This window comes from Carassius gibelio, chromosome B20 (assembly GCF_023724105.1).
Source record: "Carassius gibelio isolate Cgi1373 ecotype wild population from Czech Republic chromosome B20, carGib1.2-hapl.c, whole genome shotgun sequence".
Classification (NCBI taxonomy): domain Eukaryota; kingdom Metazoa; phylum Chordata; class Actinopteri; order Cypriniformes; family Cyprinidae; genus Carassius; species Carassius gibelio.
In genome coordinates, this window is record NC_068415.1 from 16,262,594 (window position 1) to 16,282,554 (window position 19,961).

Below are 19,961 nucleotides of genomic sequence, written 5' to 3' on the forward strand. Positions count from 1 at the left end.
TCCGGGATATTGGTTTGTTTTAACTCAGAGGGAGTGTCAGCCACGTTAAAAAAAGTTAACAGCTTAAGTCATTTGTGGATTAATGCGTATTGGAGACGTGAACCGTTTCAAACGATTCAGTTCGATTTGGTGAACTGGTTCAAGAAGATCCGGTTACATCGAGTGATTCGTTCGCAAACCAGATATCACTAAACTGCTGTGTTTTGAACTCACAACAGACCCGGAAGAGAAGACAATGTTGAATAAAGTCGTAGTTTTTGCTATTTTTGGACCAAAAATTATTTTCGATGCTTCAAAAATTTCTAACTGACCCTCTGATGTCACATGGACTACTTTGATGATGTTTTTATTACCTTTCTAACCATGGACAGTATACCGTACACACAGTTTCAATGGAGGGACAGAAAGCTCTCTGACTAAATTTAAAATATCTTAAACTGTGTTCCAAATATGAACGGAGGTCTTACAGGTTTGGAACGACACGAGGGTGAGTCAATAATGATATAATTTTCATATTTCGGTGAACTAACCCTTTAACATGGGGAGTCTATGGGATTGATTCCCATAGCGGCCAGTCGATGACTTACAGTTTAAGTCACTTCTGTATGGGCTTCTTGAGAGCAGGAGGTTTCCGACTGATAAAAACACAGGCAAGACCAATAATTCTCCCCCTGAATGTTTTCGCTACTAGCCTGAGAGAGTCGTCAGAACAAACAGATTTATATTGAACAATGTTGCTGACTTACAAGCTCCCATCATGCATTGCAGCATGGATAAAATGTTTGGATAGTGTATTGTTTTGGGCTTTGCTGTCTTTGACAATTTTTTGGGGAAACGGAACCCTCAATACATCATGTTGGCTTGATTTTTAACTTTCATAATTTCTTTAATAGTGCATTTTATTATGTTCCTTTGACGTGTTTTACAACATACAAAAAAGATGCAGCTATTTCATGGGTTTGTGTGAGTGGGAAAGTAAAGGGACAAGAAAGCAATGTGTATATATGTAAAGGTGTTCATGTGAGTGCTTATGTGAGATGTTTTTTCAGTAAACACGCTGCTGTGGAATTGAGGAGAGCAGCCTAGCAGCTGTCTGCTGGCCTCCCATGTGGGGTTGGCACGCACATCACTAAGTCTTTCATCGCTGTCAATATGCCTCTTATTCACCATTTACACAATAAGCTTTCGGCAGCATCCCATAATACACATGAAGTGCTGACGGACTGCCTTAGGCTTCACGTGGATCTGGAAGTGTGATCAATGTGCATGTTACAACCACTTGAGCTATTTAAAGTCTGCATCAGCTGACATGAGCTGCTCTTAAAAACAACAAGAGCAATTCAAGAGAGACACAGGTAAGCCCGAGTGTTAATTTGCCTCAAGTGAGATTATAAAGATTAAAGTCTTTCTAGTCTCAATATTCCATTGATTTTACATGCTGCCAGACAAAACAGCTGTGTCCTCTTCTGGCCTCTGAAATGGAAGCTCTTTTTGCCTTGAGGTGGATCTGCTGTCTGTGTATTGCTTTGCTTTATAAAGCAGGCTTTGAATTCTGAAAGGTGTTGCTAAAAAAATATTTTGAAGAATGTTTCACCAATTTTTGTTCATATAAGTTCTAAATTCTAAATAAATATTTTATCTCATTATTGCTGCTAGTGTTCTTTTAACTGAAATAAAAACATAACTGGGAAGAACTGCATTAAAATAAATTTTCATGGCCTAAACTGTAAATGCAAAAAAATAAAAAGGCCACAAATTACTGTTAAGTTTATATATACATATAGCTTAAAGCCTTTAAAACATGCCCACATGCTACTATTGAGAACAATACCATAAGACCGTGCTGGGAAATTTATTCATACACTTATGAAATTCTACCAGTTAATGAATTAACTTTGACAGGCCTTTAACAAATAAAAATCTGAAACGCTAAACCTAGTAATAACAGATTGAAAACTTGATGGAAAAGCAAAAATGTTTATGCTTTTGTGATCCAGCGTTATTTTAGGATCACTCATATACTAATAACTTTTATTAATGTTTTGAGATAGTTTTATTTTTCATATTTTCCATTTCCAATTAAATTTTAGTTTAGGTTGTATTAAAATATTGCGTTTTGGTTTATAAATATATGATTAGTCAGTATTTTAATGAGTTTTGCCTTTAATTTTTGTCTATAGTGTATAGTTTCAAATTTTTATTTCAGCTTAAGTTTTAATAATTTTAGTACAACAAATTACTATTTGTATATGTATATATCTGTGTATATAATTTATTATTTTAGTACAACAAATTACTATTTGTATATGTATTTATCTGTGTATATAATCTGTGTATGTAATTTTATTTCGGTTAAAACAAAACAAAATTGTTCAAGTAACATTTTATTCATATAGTTTTGGTTTTATTTTTATTTTTATTAACTGTAATAGCCCTGTTACAAGCAAACACAAAGCATGGAAATACAACCCTCCCCCCCATCACTATGTTGCTTTAGGTGCTCCATTAAAAATAATGAAAACTGAAGAAAAAATGAAATTTTTTCTATAATCGTATAGAAATATTTTTCTATAATCTATCTTCGTTCCTCGCATAGATTCTCCTGTATTGTGGTTATGCTGTGGATGTGACTGTACACAGTCCTACTCCACTCGCCTGAACTCTTTTTCCATATTAGTTATTAATGCTTGACTTCTTAGCAGAGACTTTATTAGTCTGAACGTGCTGTCTTGGCTAAGAATGCGATATATCATCAGTGACAGAGCATTGCATGATTATGATATCATCGAGCCCCGATCTTCGAACAGGATCTAGGTCTTTTGCATCCTCAGGGAGCACTTCCTCGCAATTGGCCCCTGATCCGAGGGCAGGGGCCATGGCATGGAGACCGCTGTAATGAGTCTCAACTCTCCTTCCTCAAGGGGACAAGACTTCACTTTATCCTTTACGCTTCTCCTTTCAGCCAGTCCTGTGGAGGCAAACTGAAAGAGGAGGAGGAGAAATAATGGAGACTATTCAATGAAGGGGAGAAGTGGCCACCTTTTTTAATGGTTGTGTCAAATGCCACATTGTCTCTCTCTCTCCCTTTCTCTTTCCTCAGGGGGGACTGCATGTGTCCAGAGAAAACTGGAGCTCTGTCGCATTATAAATGTGTGTGTGAGAGAGCAAAGATGATTCAGGTTGTGTAAGGTTTTGTATTGCCACAGACATTTCTGTAACAATTTGTGCCTTGATTTGTTTCCGGTGCTGTAATGTTCTCTTTGCCTTGCTATTTTTATACCTGCGTCGAGAGGCTGAAGTCAGCTGGCTTTAGCCTCACTTTAACACTAATGAAGACTAGAAAGGATGGCTTAATCTTTTTAATGGCAGGAAAAACGTTCAGGTCTTTAACCCACCTCCTATGGCTAGACCACTGTGTATCAATTACATTGATGTAAAGACTGCATTGGAATTTAATTTGTCAAATGGAAGAATGAACTTATTAAGGCAGTTTCCACAAATGGAGTACAAATTAGGGCTTGAAACTTGAGTCTTTTTTCTTTTCAACAAATTGCCACTGCAAGGGAAGTGTTTAACCTTTGGAAAAAAGGTATCTGATCATTTAAGATGATCAGACTAAATGCAATATGTGCTGTTTAATTTTATAGTTATATTATTATTTAATTCATTATTTTATTTTGCAGTCACACAAATTACAGAAACTAATGCAGTTTATTTGTAAGCATAAATAGTTGATTTGCAGATTTAGTCATGCACCACATATTGTTTTGTAGTTAGTATATTTAGCAAATGTATTGATAAATAAGATGTATATATACACTGCTGTTCAAAAGCTTGGGGCTATATATATATATGTTTTAATACTTTTATTCCGCAAAGGTGCATTGTATTAAAAGTAACAATATCAGCAAAGACTTTTATAATGTTACAAAATATTTAGATTCCAAATAAAAGTATCATGGTTTAACCTAACAGAAATATTAAGCAGCACAAAGTTTTCAACATATATAATAAAAAATAATGTTAGCAAATCAACATATGAGAATGATTTCTGAAGGACTCTAGAAAATTCTATTCATTTTATAAAAAAAGAATACATTTAATTTTAAAATAGGCTGAAATAGAAAAAAAAGTTATTTTAATTGCAATAATATTTCACAATGTTTCTTGATTTACTGTATTTTTTATCAAATAAACACAGCCAAGATTACTTAAAAAAAACTTACCAAACCTGAACTTTTGATGAATGGTGTGTATATATAAACAGAAGAGGAATGTCTTGACTTAGAAAATATTTTAATGTTGCTTGCAAACATTTCGAAAAGCATCAATGGAGAAAATGCTGTACTGGGTAATGTTACTATAGCATGTGATTGCCTCTCTTTCTTCCCTACAGCGGTTCTGTTTGTTCTCATAAATTATGCTTCTGAGAGCTTAGGCTTCCAAGAAAACATCTACATAAATGCCTATTTTAAGGTCTGATAAGCCAAAGAAAGTGTTTCTTTGATTCCATACTAGTGGGTTAAACTGATGTGCCAGACAATAATGTGAACACTAAATATGTACACTACTTATCATGAACATTTATGGTTATAATGAACATTTATGAAAGTGTTCTCTTATTTTTGATTGCAGAGACAAGTTTCTTGTTGGGGAACGCTCAAATCGTGGAGTGGCCTATAGTTTACAGTAATGACGGATTCTGCAAGCTGTCTGGATACCACAGGGCAGAGGTCATGCAGAAGAGCAGCACCTGCAGGTGAGTGGCTCTCCATCTGTCTTTTTCACCCTGTCCTCATTCAGTACTCAGGGACAGGCAGTGATGTGATTTAAATTTATATTAACAACTTTTCTGGCTAAGGCATGCAGGATCCAAAAACGCATTAGTGTGCATCATAACTAAATTACGTGTTTTCACAGAATTACATTATTTTGGATCTGAAAACGAAGCCTCACAAACATTTCCAGAGGGATTATGCTCAGATAACAGAAGCTGAATCTATTAAACTGATGCAATGCAGAATATGAAGTAGAGGAAGGACAGATTTTGATCGTTTAATTTTGTTTTCTATGTTTCTCAAGTGAGAACTGACCGCTATTCATTCAAGTTTCAACCATCAGACAAGTGAGGATGTTTCGCTAATGATTTGGTTAAGTGTTAGGGACAGAAGTGTCATTTTCTCACTCTGCTTGAGTTGGCAATGATGCTAAAGCACACTTCTCACATCAGTTCAGCTGTGTTGAGCCATAGTAGAATCTGCATGCGCTATTTAGCCAATCAGAAAGTGCATTTCTCCTGAGCCATCACTGAACACCTTGTTAGTGCTAAATGCGCTCAGTGAGGTGCCAGTCATTAGAGTAGAAACAGAAATACCAACTGCAGCGATTTGGCTCTACCTACATGCATTGATATGGATCTACCTACGGACTGTAATATGACTCCAGATTGATTCAGGCCTTTGTCAGGTAAAGCAATAAGGATGAGGATTTGATACTAAAAATCTCTGAGTAGCTTAGGGCCACAAAACTCAAATGCACCATAATTACCCAGTGTATTTTTAGTTTTATGGAAGTGATAGTAAGATGCAAAACAAATAAAATCTTTAAAAGGAAACTGGGGGATTTAACACAATGCTAAAGAGATTGCAAAGTCACCCAGTCCTAGTAATTTGCTAAAATTGCTACATTACAAGACTTACGTGTGGAGCATTGTCCTCCAGTGTCCACTTAAGAAAGAAATGGACAATAGATGAGAAAGATAGAGAAAGGAAAAAGTTTGAGAACTCTGTAACGTATAACCTCCTTTGGTTTTAACATGATTTGAAATGATGGAAAAAAGAGCTAAATTAAAGAAATATGAAAACACTTTAGTATAGGGACTAGTTGCTTATTATTAGTGTGCATAATACTAGCATATTGGCTCTTTGCTAGATATTCTGCATGACCATATTCTACATCTCAAATCCTGCCCAATACTTAAACATAACAAATACCTCACTAACTATTAATTAGCAGCAAATTAGGACTTTAGAATTAATGCAAAAGTTCTAGTTAATAGTTAGTTAATAGTGGGTATTGGACCTTAAAATAAAGTGTGACCAGAAAAAATAAAATAAAATAAAAAATAATAAATTATATATATATATATATATATATATATATATATATATATATATATATATATATATATATACCACATTTAGATTGTAATATTGTCATGAAATTGAAAAAATGGGAATATATACTGCATAAAAGGTCCACCTCACTCATCCTACGTCTTACCTCTTCCTTGTGTCTATTCTAAAATCTGCAGCTTAGTCATTATGTAATAAACATTTTTGTCTTTCATTTTTTTTAAATCAAATTTTTATTTTATAAAATGTTAAAGAATTTAATGAATATCTTGTCTGTTATCATTATTAAATTGTATTATCCAAAAGTCTGAAACCAATTTGTCATTTTTTTTTATATGATGCACGTTTATTTTCCAAATTTGTACAATGTGGTCTTAGACGTTTGAATCCCAGTGTCGCTACCTTATTTGCAAACATTTACGAGAACTTCAGTTGCTAAAAACACAAGAATATCTTGTCTTTTGCTGCTCTCCTAAACTGTTTCAAATGTGATATTTCCTTCCTTTTACATAACCTTAAGGGCAGAGCATATCGGAACTGTGGTTGAGTGTCTACTGTTTGTCCAGCCTCCGCATGTTAAATAGAGCGGCTGCAGTAACTGACAGCCCGTGTCATCAGCCACTCCCCCTTGTGCACACTCTGTGAATTAACTGACAGTGAAAGACAAGCTAGAGTTTGCTGGGCAGATGTGTGTGCCACACAGGTGTGCGCTCTCCTCTAACTCTCTTTTTCTGCTCTCTTTGTCTTGCTCATTTTCATCACCTGTTTCTCCCTTTTCCACCCACTTCTCTCACAACCTTTTTTGACTTTTCATCCTTTGTCTCTCTGTCCCCCCGGCAGTTTCATGTACGGCGAACTGACAGACAAGAAGACAATAGACAAAGTCAGACAGACCTTTGATAACTATGAGTCCAATTGCTTTGAAGTGCTGCTCTATAAGAAGAATAGTGAGTATTCCCAGCTACGATTGTTTAGCTGTGCCTGTTGCATCAAGCAGGAAAGTGAAAGTACAGAGATGCAATTGTGTCCATTTCCTGAAATTAATGAAAATGATTTTTAAAAACTGTTGTTCCATTTTTCTGTCTGATACACAGTTGAGGACAAATGTTTACATCCCCCTTTCAGAATCTGCAAAATGTTAATTATTTGACCGAAGTAAGAGGGGTCATTCAAAATGCATGTTGATTTTTATTAAGTAACCGGCCTGAATAAGATATTTCACATAAAATATGTTTGCATATAGTCCACAAGAGAAAATAATATTTGAATTCATAAAAATCAAATAGTTCGAATGTTTACATCCCCTTGATTCTTAATACTGTGTACTAACCTCAATGATCCACAGCTGTAATAAATATGTTATATTGTGTTGTTAATCAATATAAAACTGGTTAAAAAAATATAGACCCCTTTTTTATTGGTATTCAGAGAATATAGGCTTATTTGGAAACTTTTGTCTTTTAAATACAGTCACTGTATAAAGCAGCACATGCTCATTGAAAAGTGTGTCTGGTTGTAACATTAAAAATTCACTTATCCACTTCATTTGCAAACCGCATGACAGTCAATACAGCCAGCAGAAAGTGTCCGTTTTTATGACTCATTTAGACCATTGCGATCAACTTTTAAGTACCAATAAGAGCACAGAATCTGATGAGCGACAACAACTAAACACCATTTGCTCCTCACAAATCATCTTCATTTATTTCTATTTTCTTTTCAATACAAGCCATTATCAAAATTAACACTGAAGATTGTTTTCTTTGCTAGTCACTAATTCAATTCCGCATGTAAATGCAGCTCACCATCACAAAACGCATTACAGATTGATGATGGGAAATTCCAGACAGATCTTCTTATGTATGTCTTGGCTGTTCATACAGTCTGACGTTAATGACAATTAAGATCAACAGTGTGACAATACACTTTAATGAGTTAAAAACTGTTATTTCAGAAAGTCTGGAAAAACCTGTGTTCTGTTCCATTCAGTTGCACTCGGTTTAGCTGATGAGTCGTGTCTGTGTGTGTGTGCACACGCTCTCTTCTTATTCCCTTACTCTCCTTATCCAGATTCTGTTAACAGTCACGTAATTCATGATCATGTCTTATCATCGGCTACTCATTCCCATCCCAGAAAAATACCTTCTTTGATGAGTTATTTGATTATTTACACCTCAAGGCATCTTGCATTTCGGACACAATTGCATCCTGTCTGCTCTTGAATTTTTCTAATGCAGCTACTATAAAGATAAATCTCCTCATGTAGCCTCTGTAAGATAAAGCTGTACTGTTAAGCTCAGATGTAATGACCCATTAGGCACACGGGTTACACAGTATATTTATCATATGGGTGAAGCGAGAACCTTGGTCTCAGTGATCTTCCTGTCTCCCTCTTTTTTCTCAATTCCCATCTTTCTCCTGCAATCTTTATTCGCCACCATAATCTCATTATCATGTATTCTACTGCTCCCCTTCCTTTAACCTCTCTGTCACTTTCCCTTTCCCTCATCATTCTCATCTTTTTCATCCATGTCTTTTATCCTCCTGGTCATGACTTCTTTTGAATCCCTAATTCGCTTCTTTTTACGTACCATTTTTCATACTTTCCTTTCCTTTCCTTTCATCCCGCCCTCTCTCCTCTCTCGTTGTGTTCATCTGGTGCTGTCAGGAACCCCTGTGTGGCTCTACATGCAGGTGGCCCCCATCAGGAATGAGAACGACAAGGTGGTCCTGTTCCTCTGCACTTTTAAGGACATCACTGTCTTCAAGCAGCCCATTGAAGATGAGACCACCAGAGGTAAGAATTCTTGCGTGTTGCATTTATCAGCCTTGTGGTAAAAAATGAGATTAACTCACATACACACAAACTTGAATTACAGGTGCATTTTTTTATGTGGATATAGCGCATGTGAATAAATCCAATCAGATTTATTCATTAACAGAATAACTTTATACTGGGGATGCTTGTGTGTTGCAGCCTGCTTGGCCCAATAGCACATGCTAGTATACTGAGAGCGACAAGCTGTCACTTTATGTTGGAGAGTGTTGCTTATGGGCATCACTGCAGTTAGTCGTGGAGGTTACTTGTATAGACTATATGTGCATTTATGATTGATGGGCATTGTCAGATCCTACTTTTCCCACCATTTACTCTCCGTTTCTACTTTTCTCTCTCTCTCGTTCTCATATAAACCAGTGGCTATTTTCCTTGTCAGCTTGTGCCACTGCTAAACTGAAGCACTTGTCCTTTGACAGTGATCCTTGCCCACACCGGAGCTTTTTAAAGACACACACACACACACACACACACACACACACACACACACACACACACACACACACACACACACACATTTGAAATTTCCCCTCAGAGACTTGATGGCAGCTGCTGTCACTTTGTGGCATGGCACCTGTGCCCAACTGAGACTCTTGTCAGTGGGTGTGTGCTGAGCGACAGGAAGTGAGTTCAGGGAGTATCACTCTCTAGCAGATAAAACAGCCTATCAGATGGAAAGACTATCAGATGAACTGGTAGTTTTGAAATTAAACCATTCTGCATTTAGTGGCAGCTGTGGTAGCAAATGCTATTGAAGGTAAAGGTTTCAAAAGGTGGATTTTTACAACAGTGCCATAGAAAAAACATTTTTTAAACACTTTATTTTAGTGTCATTGTTACATGTTACATGTACTTACTATTATAATAACAAAAAATTATGCTTAATTTCATGCAAGTAACCCTAAGCCAAACCCTAATCCTAACCCTAACCATACAGAAAGTAATATTACTCAGCACTTAAATGTATAAATACACTGTAACAAGGACACCTTAAAATAAAGTGTAACTAATAGTTCTTAAAATAAGTAATATAAAAGTTTTGATAAGCATTTTGATAATCCAAAGAACCTTTTCTCACTAAAAACAACATTTTGTGGCTCTTAAAATAAAATAGTATGTTCTTCATGAAGAACCTTTAACATTCATGGAACCTTTTCACAAATGGTTCTTTATAGTGGAAAAACTTCTGTAGATTTGTAAAATGTTATTCGCACTAAAATGTTTCTTTTAAGAAATGTTAGCTGAAACGTTGTTGGGGGAACCAAAAATGATTCTTCTGTGGCATCACAGTGAAAACACCCTCTTAGAACCTTCACTTTTAGAAGTGCATGGATGTGAAAGGTTCTTCAAGGAACCGTTGATGCCAATAACGAACCCGAAATATAACTTTAGTGCTTGAATAGTTATCTCCATTCTTTGGCAGTTACAGTCACATGGTATTTGGTATGAAAATGTCAATGAAAACACAGCGATTTTCTCGCTGTTGAATAGCCAAAATTCTACTGGCTATACTTATCCATATAACTTTTGTTAAATATTTATGAATATAAAAAATTATGCATCACAGGTGCTCACATTTTGACATAGATGAGCCTTAGTAATGCCCGTGTTGAGAATATAAGCTGCTCATCGCCACACACTGAACCACAAACTTTCTTAAGCATCTATCAGGCATTCAAATCACTTACAGTGACTACTTTCTAAATGAAGGACTATTTGCCTCATCAAAATGTTAATCTATGCTTCTGACCCTTGATGCACTAATAAATATTAACAGCACAATCCGATTATTTATAGCTTGACAAGTCGCTTGAGCTTGTTGTTAGGTAAATATGATATCTGTTGTTCTAAAGGGGCATTTGTTAAACGTCACGCGCCAGGTGTGTATTCAGTATTGCTTCATGAATAGCTCCTTTGCATTTACTGATGAGAGAGTGCAGAATCAGGTATGGAATGCCTGCATTGAGATCTTTGAACTTTGACCTCAGCTGTATTGGCAATAAATTAGAAGATGTACTTTATAAGGTTCCTCCAGTAGTGAAAGTATGTATTTAAATCATGATTGATGACCTTACCCTGGAAAGAGAATGATGGGCTATACAGCATCTGCTATATGATTTAAGAGATTGTATAAGTGGGCTCTTTCCTAGGGTCGAAGAGTCAGTATCATGTAAGCATATTAAAATGATTTCTGAAGGTTCATGTGACACTGAAGACTGGAGTAATGGCTGCTGAAAATGCAGCTTTTTCATCACATGAATAAATTGCATTTTTAAACTATATTCAGTTAAACAAATGTATTTTAAATTGTAATACTATTTCACAATATTACTGTTTTTGATTAAAACAGTTTTATCGGACGGTTCCTTTTATACCAGGCTTTGGCTTCTACTATTGTTTTTAAGGTAAAGCATTGCATGCATTGTGCGTAGCTAGTGAAGCTTTTAATGTTATTTGCATCACAGGTATTTTGTAATTAGTTGTATAATCGAGATCTTCCCCAGAACTTCATTCCATGTGACTGCTGCCCCTGGGGAGAAGGTAGAGCTAAAAGCAAGAGTACAGTGTGTATGAGTGTGTGTGTGTGTGTGTGCGTCCATGTACGTTTCCACGTATGTGGCCTCAAAATCCCACTGGAATAGTGTTCCTGTCGGTAATGCCCTGCTCTGCACTGGTGGTCCAATGAAATATGCAAAGCATCTGCATAGAAATAATAAAGCACTGTAAGGCATAAGTGCTCCTAGTGGACAGAGGGTTACTTTGTGTTTACTGTGCATTAGTCCCCAGCAAGTATCTGTGCACACATTTAAACCACAGGTGAGTTTTTCAGTTCTTTCACTGAGGACCTCTGGCCTATCAGTGCGATCTCATTGATGGTGGCATACCCAGAGGGGAACAAACTTCAAATCATAGCAAATACGGAAGAAAAACGAGGAATGAATATTGGCTCCATGGCAACAGTGAAATCCTTTGAGATCCTTCCAGATCTTTCTGTACGCATCAGATAGTTACCTGGAGAGGATTTTCAGCTCATCAGGCGTATACTTTAGGACCTCTGCATTGACACCAGTGTAAATTGAGAGCTAGCCAGCAGAAGTTCAAAGGAATGTAGTTAGCAGCTTTCATAAAGGAAGAAGCTGTGGTTATGTATAGTCATATACTGGATTCAGAGGAATAATATCAGGAGTATCATTTTAATAATTTAATTTATTTTTTGGTCATGTCAATATCAGCACCTGCACTAAATTACAGATTTTTTTTTACAATTTTGTCTAATGTTTCAACTATTTAAAAAAAAAATAATTATTGTACAGACTATTTATTCATATATTAAGCTTTACAGGGTTAAAGAATGTGGCTTGAGCACAGTAGTGGAGCAATACTGTACAATCCCAATAGAAAGTGTGCAATTGTCACAGTAGTGTGCTGTATTCTCCACGGTCAGGCTCAGATCCAGCCCCGAAGATTATTTTATTCAGAATTTGTTTGTTCATCTGTATCAATACCTGATTTGCTTAATTCCTTTAGTGAACTGGGCGGCAAAATGATGCAAATGGCATGCGCAAATAAACACTTTTATCAGTGGGTGTGATCCTTAGTGAAATCTCCCCTTAGTCTGTTCCTTCACTGCTGCAGTCTGTTGCAGTCTTGCAGACATAGTTTGCCACTGTTCTGCCAGATGTGGTGCATTTGGGCAAACATATGCTCCATTGTAGCTTAGGTCTGATAGGGTTCTATGAGGCTGCAATGGCCAAACTGAGATTTCTCTGAGGCTTTCTTTGCCTTATGGCTGCTCAACACGGCTACCTAGAATCGTTTTGCCCTGTAGAAGGACTATATCTGGAAGACGCCTTAGGGGTCCAGTGCAGTGTTGTGACTATTTGCCCTAAAACAACCAGATGGCCTGCACCATCCATTGTTTTCTCATTTTCCTCCTTCTATCTGTTACATGGTTCTTGTTTGCTCTGTCATATTTTGTATCTTGCAGACTTGCATTTAAACTTTATCGATACTTCTGTCATAATCTTAAAAAAAGTAAGAGGAAATAGCTTTCTGTGTAAATTTATAGCCAATTTTATGACTTTGTCACTGACAAGATAACACTATAATATCTCAAATACCATAAACCATATGTTGACATGATTAAAAATGTTTGTACATAATTAAGTCAATTCACAGTATATTTGATTGTACAACTTTTGTCAACATGGCATAATAATGCTATAAACCTTAAACGGCCTTAGAAATTGCAATTTAAACAATTTTGCTTTGTGAACTATTTAAATTTTACATTTTACCATAAATGCTTAACTTGTATTGAGTGAGTTTAACTTGAAATGAACCCAGAAAGTTCCTTTACTTAAATGTAGCCAGTTGGCCTTTCTGACATAAAGCTGTCCACCGCTGAATGGGCTTGAACAGACCAGTGTGCTATTTTCATACATCCTACCAATAAGTGCACACGGCTGATTTCCCCTCCTTATCCCTTCACTGAGTTCATTGTTCTTGTGGCCATGCAGAAAGACTTCCCCTCTATGTCCCTGCTGTAATGAGAGAGAGTGGCTCCAACAGACCCAAATGTGCTCCAGTACTGTATTGTTGTGTTTGAACATTCATGAGATGTGACTTAAATGGGAGAGCTGCAATGTTATTAATGTTTTACACCTTTTCCCACACTGTAAGCTTTTGAAAACCTCCTCCCTGAGGGTAAAAAGAGAATGGATGAGATTACCAGAAAAAAAAAAAATAGCATTCACATTGGCACGTGCACATTGTACAATCACTTGGTGAAGATCTTACTTTGTAGGCTCAACTGACCCAACTGAGTTTAGGGTTATTGAGATCAAAAGAAAATCTTCCCATCTGTCTTTATTAATGAGATAGCAATGACTTCAAACGAGGCTCCCCGTTGGACGCAACATCTTCCTTCATGTCTCCACCATGTCTTAATGCTTTCATTTTAAAGTCATAAAGAAACATTATGCCTTTGCATAATGCCCTCAAGAGTTTATAATAGTTTCTGTTTTTACAAAGGAAGGAAGGAGTAGGCTGGAACATGTTGATGGCACAGACTTTATAAATGGGGCATGGGCACACAAAAATATGTGATTTTTTTGGAAGGAAGTGATGGGGAAGAACAGTTTTCACTAGTGTCAGCATTTGTAGGAGCCTCGGTGGAAATCAGCGTGGGCCATTGCTTTTTGGCTGAGGAGCGTGATGCCAGCAGTGCAACTAGTTCTGTGGAAAAGTGTGTTTGTGAGTAAAGTAAGTAGGAAGAAATGTAGAAAGGAGGCAAAGAAGTGTTTCCTGTTGCTAATACACCATTTTGTTGCTCTGTGTGGCAGGATGGACCAAGTTTGCCAGGCTGACCAGGGCATTAACCAATAGCCGGAGTACACTTCAGCAGCTCACACCTATGAACAAGACTGAGGTCAGCCACAAGCATTCACGACTGGCAGAGGTGAGCGTCACACACACACATTTTTGTTTTTGACCATACTTCTGACCTTCATATAAGCCTTTTTGCATTTTCACTAAATCTATATTCAGCTTTTTTTTCATTGCAAAGACCTTTGACTGGTCAGGTTTTGTAGCTGAGTCTTTTTGGGGTCATTTGGACCTCACTGTGAAGGCAAAACCTGATCCACACACATATATATGCACATATAAAAAGGTCAGCTGCCTTTGTCTTCAGTCCCACATGGAAGAAATAAAATTTGACTTCAATTCCAGACAAATGATAGTTGACTCAGCTGTCCAGTGACTGCTGACATAAGCTTTATGCCTCTAAAACTTTTCACTATATTATATTTTATGGTGCCCTTTCATGAAGTATATATTCCTTACAGTGCATCAGTTTTACAGGGCAATAGACCAGCTTAGACCAGGATGATTTGTCATGGTGGTCTTGTTGCGCTGCAATTTCATAATCAGTATTTCGTCTTAAAACAGTTAAAGCATCCTTAAAATCTCACTGTATTTTGTAAGATAAGATATTTTTAGAGAATACCAAGAACTATAAAGATTAATAATCGTTTACACCAGTGGACAATAATGTTCTGTATTTGAAGCAAATGCTGTATTTTTGTCGTCTATCGCTTTAAATGCTTGAGCTCTTTAAAGTCAAACATAAAGGGGGAATTCGGATTAGATGTGAGTGTTATATCATTCATTAGCTGGAAAAATCATTCTGAAAGTGATTCCAGCAATATTGTTTTAATTAACTGTATTTTCTGTCTTTCCAAGGCTCTTCAGCTGGGCTCGGACATCCTCCCTCAATATAAGCAAGAGGCTCCTAAAACTCCACCTCACATTATATTGCACTACTGCACCTTCAAGACCACTTGGGACTGGGTCATCCTCATCCTCACCTTCTACACGGCCATCATGGTGCCCTACAATGTGTCCTTTAAGACCAAACAGAACAACCTGGTGTGGTTGGTACTGGACAGCGTGGTGGATGTCATCTTCCTTGTGGATATTGTGTTGAACTTTCATACAACTTTTGTGGGACCTGGAGGAGAGGTCATATCTGACCCGAAGCTCATACGCATGAACTACTTGAAGACCTGGTTTGTCATAGACCTGCTCTCTTGCCTGCCCTATGACATCATTAATGCCTTTGAAAACGTGGATGAGGTAAGCACAGCGTTGAAGAAAGACATTTATTTGAACAATATCAATGTAGCTACAATGTGTATATATACTGAATAAAAGTACTGACCCCAAACTTTTAAAACATAGCATAGCATGAATATATATATATATATATATATATATATATATATATATATATATATATATATATATATATACATATATATATATATATATACATATATATATACATATATACATATATACATATATATATATATATATATATATATATATATATATATATATATATATATATATATGCTACGCTATGTTTAAAAAATTTGGGGTCAGTACTTTTATTCAATAAGAACACATTAAATTATTAAAAAGTGACAGTAAGGACATTTATTATGTTACAGAAGAGATCTGTTTCAAATGCATACATGCTGTTCTTTTGAACTTTCTAGTCTTTAAAATGTCAATATTTACACAGAAAGATGAAGCAGTACACCTGCTTTCAACATAGATAACAGTCAAAATAATTGTAATAAATGTTTGTTGATCTGCAAATCAGCATAGTCAAATGAATTCTGGAGGATCATTGTGACAGTGAAGACTGGAGAAATGACTGCTGGTAATTCAGCTTTACCATCACAGGAATACATTGCATTTTAAAAAATATCAAAACAGAAAACAGATATTTTTAATTTGAATAATATTTTAATATTGAATTAATATATTACTCTACTGGATTTTTGATTCCTGAGTGAACGACTCTTTTGAGCCAGTCCTTTTTAATGAATCGCAGATATAAATGAATCACTTGGAACAGTTTTTTATTTTTATTTTTTATTAATCTGACTTACTTGATTCTCTCAGTGGTATTTTATGAACAAATAAGGGAATTAATTACATTTGTTACCACAATACTCTTCTTTTCCCCCAAATATTTCTTCCTCAAAATTAAAAGAATCATTAATGGAACAGTTATTCAATCAGAATCTTTAAGAGGAATCTGAATCGTTGCCAGAATGGTTAAATTCCATCCCGAGCCATAGTTTACATCCTCTGATAAACAGACTTGTGATGAATAATGATGAATGATGTGGTCATCATGGTTTATCATTATAGATTTGCTTTTATTTGTTGGACTCTGCTGTCATAATGATTTAACTAAATACTTTCATTCCTTAAGTGATGATTTAACTGCAGAAGACTTTGAAACTATTTACTCTGTGCATTATTTCTTTAATCCAAATCACTGCCAAGCTAAAATCTTTTTGTTTACAGTTTATTTGATCAAATATAACATATCTGATTGTTCTCCAATGACCAATCATAGGCAAAAAGCACAAATCAATAAACCTTCATCTTCTTAAATTGTATTACTTTTGGTGTTATGTTTATGGAGTATTCCAATCAATTTTTCTGTACTCAGCTCTTGCATTATAATTGATCCTCCTCCATGTTTCTAAAGTTGGTGATTATTCATCTGTGCATCATGTTTGCAGTAATAACTGTTTGCACAGGATTTCTCCAGCATACATTTCCATCTGAGAAGAAGCGAATGCAGCTTGTGCTGTTGTCTTTGACTTGCACGAGTGGTGTTGCATGCACGTTTTTGTACACGTCAGGAATGCTTTATTTTTCTCGAGAGAAAGTAGCGGGATTGAGTGGTCTCTTTCCCTCCAACATTTCTTGAGGCTGAAAATCTGACGTGAAAACTATATCCATTATCGCCATCTCTTTCCATATCAGTGGCTGCCTCACGGTACTGGGCATTAGCCTAAATGGTCTCAGCCCAGCCAGACAGTTCAGTGATAAGTGGGCTGCGTGATTTCTGGAGTCTGTGTAGATGTGTGTTGAAGGAGAGGCTAGGATGGACTGAGATGGTTGTGTTCAGGGCAGGAATTAGTGGGGCGGGGGCCCTGGGCTTGAGGTTGTGTTTGGGACCTATACACATAACAAATGCCCTCAAACAGAACATCATTGTGGAGTAACACGAAATACACAAACATATGCTTTAGGTCAGCGGTTTTCAACTCCAGTCCTCGCACCCACCGTGCTCTGCATACTTTATATGTTTCTATTATTACATCAGACATTTGTTCTGTTTGACCATAAGTGTCCTGCGGAGTGGACATCACCAGATATTTACCATGATTCCAGTTCGAAGCGAGCGTGTATTCCATTCAAAGGGCATTAAGATAAGGATTTAAATTGGCTTTATTTACAGAGGTATATTATGTCACACTTCTCTAGTAAGTTATGTCTGTATGAGAAGACGCTGCAGGCAGCAGCACAGTGCAATTCCATGAATTAATTTTCCGAAGTGAAGTAAACTTCAACGGATTTCCCCTGCTCGGGGCGTAGGGAGCAGTGAACACTTTATAGGGATCATGTCAATTGAAACTCTGTTCATTCATGTAGCTCTCTTCTAACAAGCTGGTTGTCTGAATCAGGTGTGTAAGATAAGAGAAACATGCTAAATATGCAGAGCTGGGGGTGGGAGGGCAGGAATTGTATACCGCTGCTTTAGGTAAATAGTACAATTAATACGCAACATGTTTAGGCTATAGTCATGAGAGAGCATTCAAAACTCATCAGATGATCGCATAATTTAGTGGAACATTAATATAGTAATATAGAATCATCCTCTGTAAAGAAATGAGGTGTGAACATTTGAGAATGTATCATTATCTTTCTAAATGTGTGCTCTTTGGCTAAAGGCTTAAAAGAGCTGTTTAAAGTAGCCATGTGATAAACCAGCTGTGCAGACGCAATTCAATACATGTGTCATTATTCTATGTGAAATAATCATAAATACCAGTTTATGCTTTTTGATTGTGACCTCGAAAGTCGTAGTTGTAAGGCCGGGCATCAAGGTACCATACTGTACAAGCAAATCACATGTGATGTAAAGTCAAAGCTCACAATTTATGTGCTCACACTGTTCGTGTGAAATACATGAGTCGTGCAGACGATGACACTGTACATGGACGATATCCAGAAAAAAAGCATCATCTTAGCTTACTCCTCATTATAAATGATTTGAACATTTAGATATATTATACAATAAATAGGCCTATAATTAAAAGTCAGTCTAAAGTGGCATATGTCCGAACACTGTAATAATCATTAATTAAATGATTGAATGATGAATAGGTTAATGAAAATGTGAAATTTGTTTAACACAAAATACTTGTTCACTATGTAGGCCCTATATCAGCCATAAGAGATTATTATTATTATTTTTTATAAATGAAGGCTTATACCCAATGTCTCTCATCTCCTCTAAGAATATGTGCCGTTAAGTGTTAGATGCAGATGTCAGTCAGTTTTTACTTTCACTTTCTGTAGCTTAATGAATTGATTGGAGTTTAAAACTTCTTCATGGGCATAACGCTCATGCAGTTTGAACATTGTTTGTGTGGCATGCAATGGTTTGCTTTCATGGTTTAAAACTGAAATATTTATAATTTTGCTTCATAATTATCTTTATCACTAATTGCAAAATAATGGACAATGGTTCACATTGTGATAACATTATTTTATAAAAATATCTCCCTATTAAAAATTAAATAGTTAAAGTTCTATTTTCATGCAGGCACAGTGAGGGGGAAAAGCACTGAGTTTTGGGCAGTTGATGATTAAACTGTGCGATATCCTCACGAGGGGCAACCAAAATTTCTGACATGACAAAATCGAACGAAAATCGCATAGTGTATGCCCAGCTTAAGCTGTAGCCCGGCTGGCCTGTTTAGATCTTACGTGCGCAGTGGAAATGCAGATTATAATTTCTGAATTCTGACTGGCATATAACGAGCAAATTAAATAAATGTAAATTGGGCAAAGGTGGAGCCTCCTACAAGGGCAGGGCCCATGGGCTGCGGCCCACTCAAGCCTTGGTTGTGTGATATCAATTGTGTGTTAGACTTTTCCTTGTTTAGAGCTGCTTTGGTATATATTTGGCGCAGGAGGCAGTATTTGCCAAATGAGAAGGTTTCTGTGACTCAAAGTTTAATATAAACATAAAAGAAGATATATTGAGAAGTCACTTTTGTGTACTTCAAGTTCTTCTGGAGGATCAGTGGGAGATTTTACTTGCCAATATATATATTTTTTTTTATCTGTCTGAAGGATCTAATATAGAGAGCTGCATGGAAGTGATCATCCAAAAAAACTTTAAATGGGCACAGGCGTCCTAATGGCTGTAGGTTAAATTGGGCGACTGTGGACATTCAGAATGAAATATGATTCTGCTTTGAGCTTCTTTACATTATTAATCTCCATATGCATAGTATGATATATTCATCCAATAAAATAACTCTTCTGATTCCTATTGCTGCTGTAAGTTCACGGTTGCCCAGGCAACAGGCATCCTTTCCCAT

At 36.4% G+C, this 19,961-nt stretch overlaps 1 protein-coding gene across 1 annotated transcript in view; it reads left to right on the top strand.

The window, feature by feature from the left end:
* The window catches only part of kcnh5a (potassium voltage-gated channel, subfamily H (eag-related), member 5a), a 75,884-nt gene that overhangs the window by 7,118 nt on the left and 48,805 nt on the right, over positions 1-19,961 (top strand). The window contains exons 2-6 of the mRNA XM_052585677.1: positions 4,636-4,759; positions 6,975-7,081; positions 8,803-8,931; positions 14,316-14,431; positions 15,217-15,609. Coding sequence (XP_052441637.1) covers positions 4,636-4,759; positions 6,975-7,081; positions 8,803-8,931; positions 14,316-14,431; positions 15,217-15,609 — 869 coding nt within the window. The remainder of the gene's footprint in view (positions 1-4,635; positions 4,760-6,974; positions 7,082-8,802; positions 8,932-14,315; positions 14,432-15,216; positions 15,610-19,961) is intronic.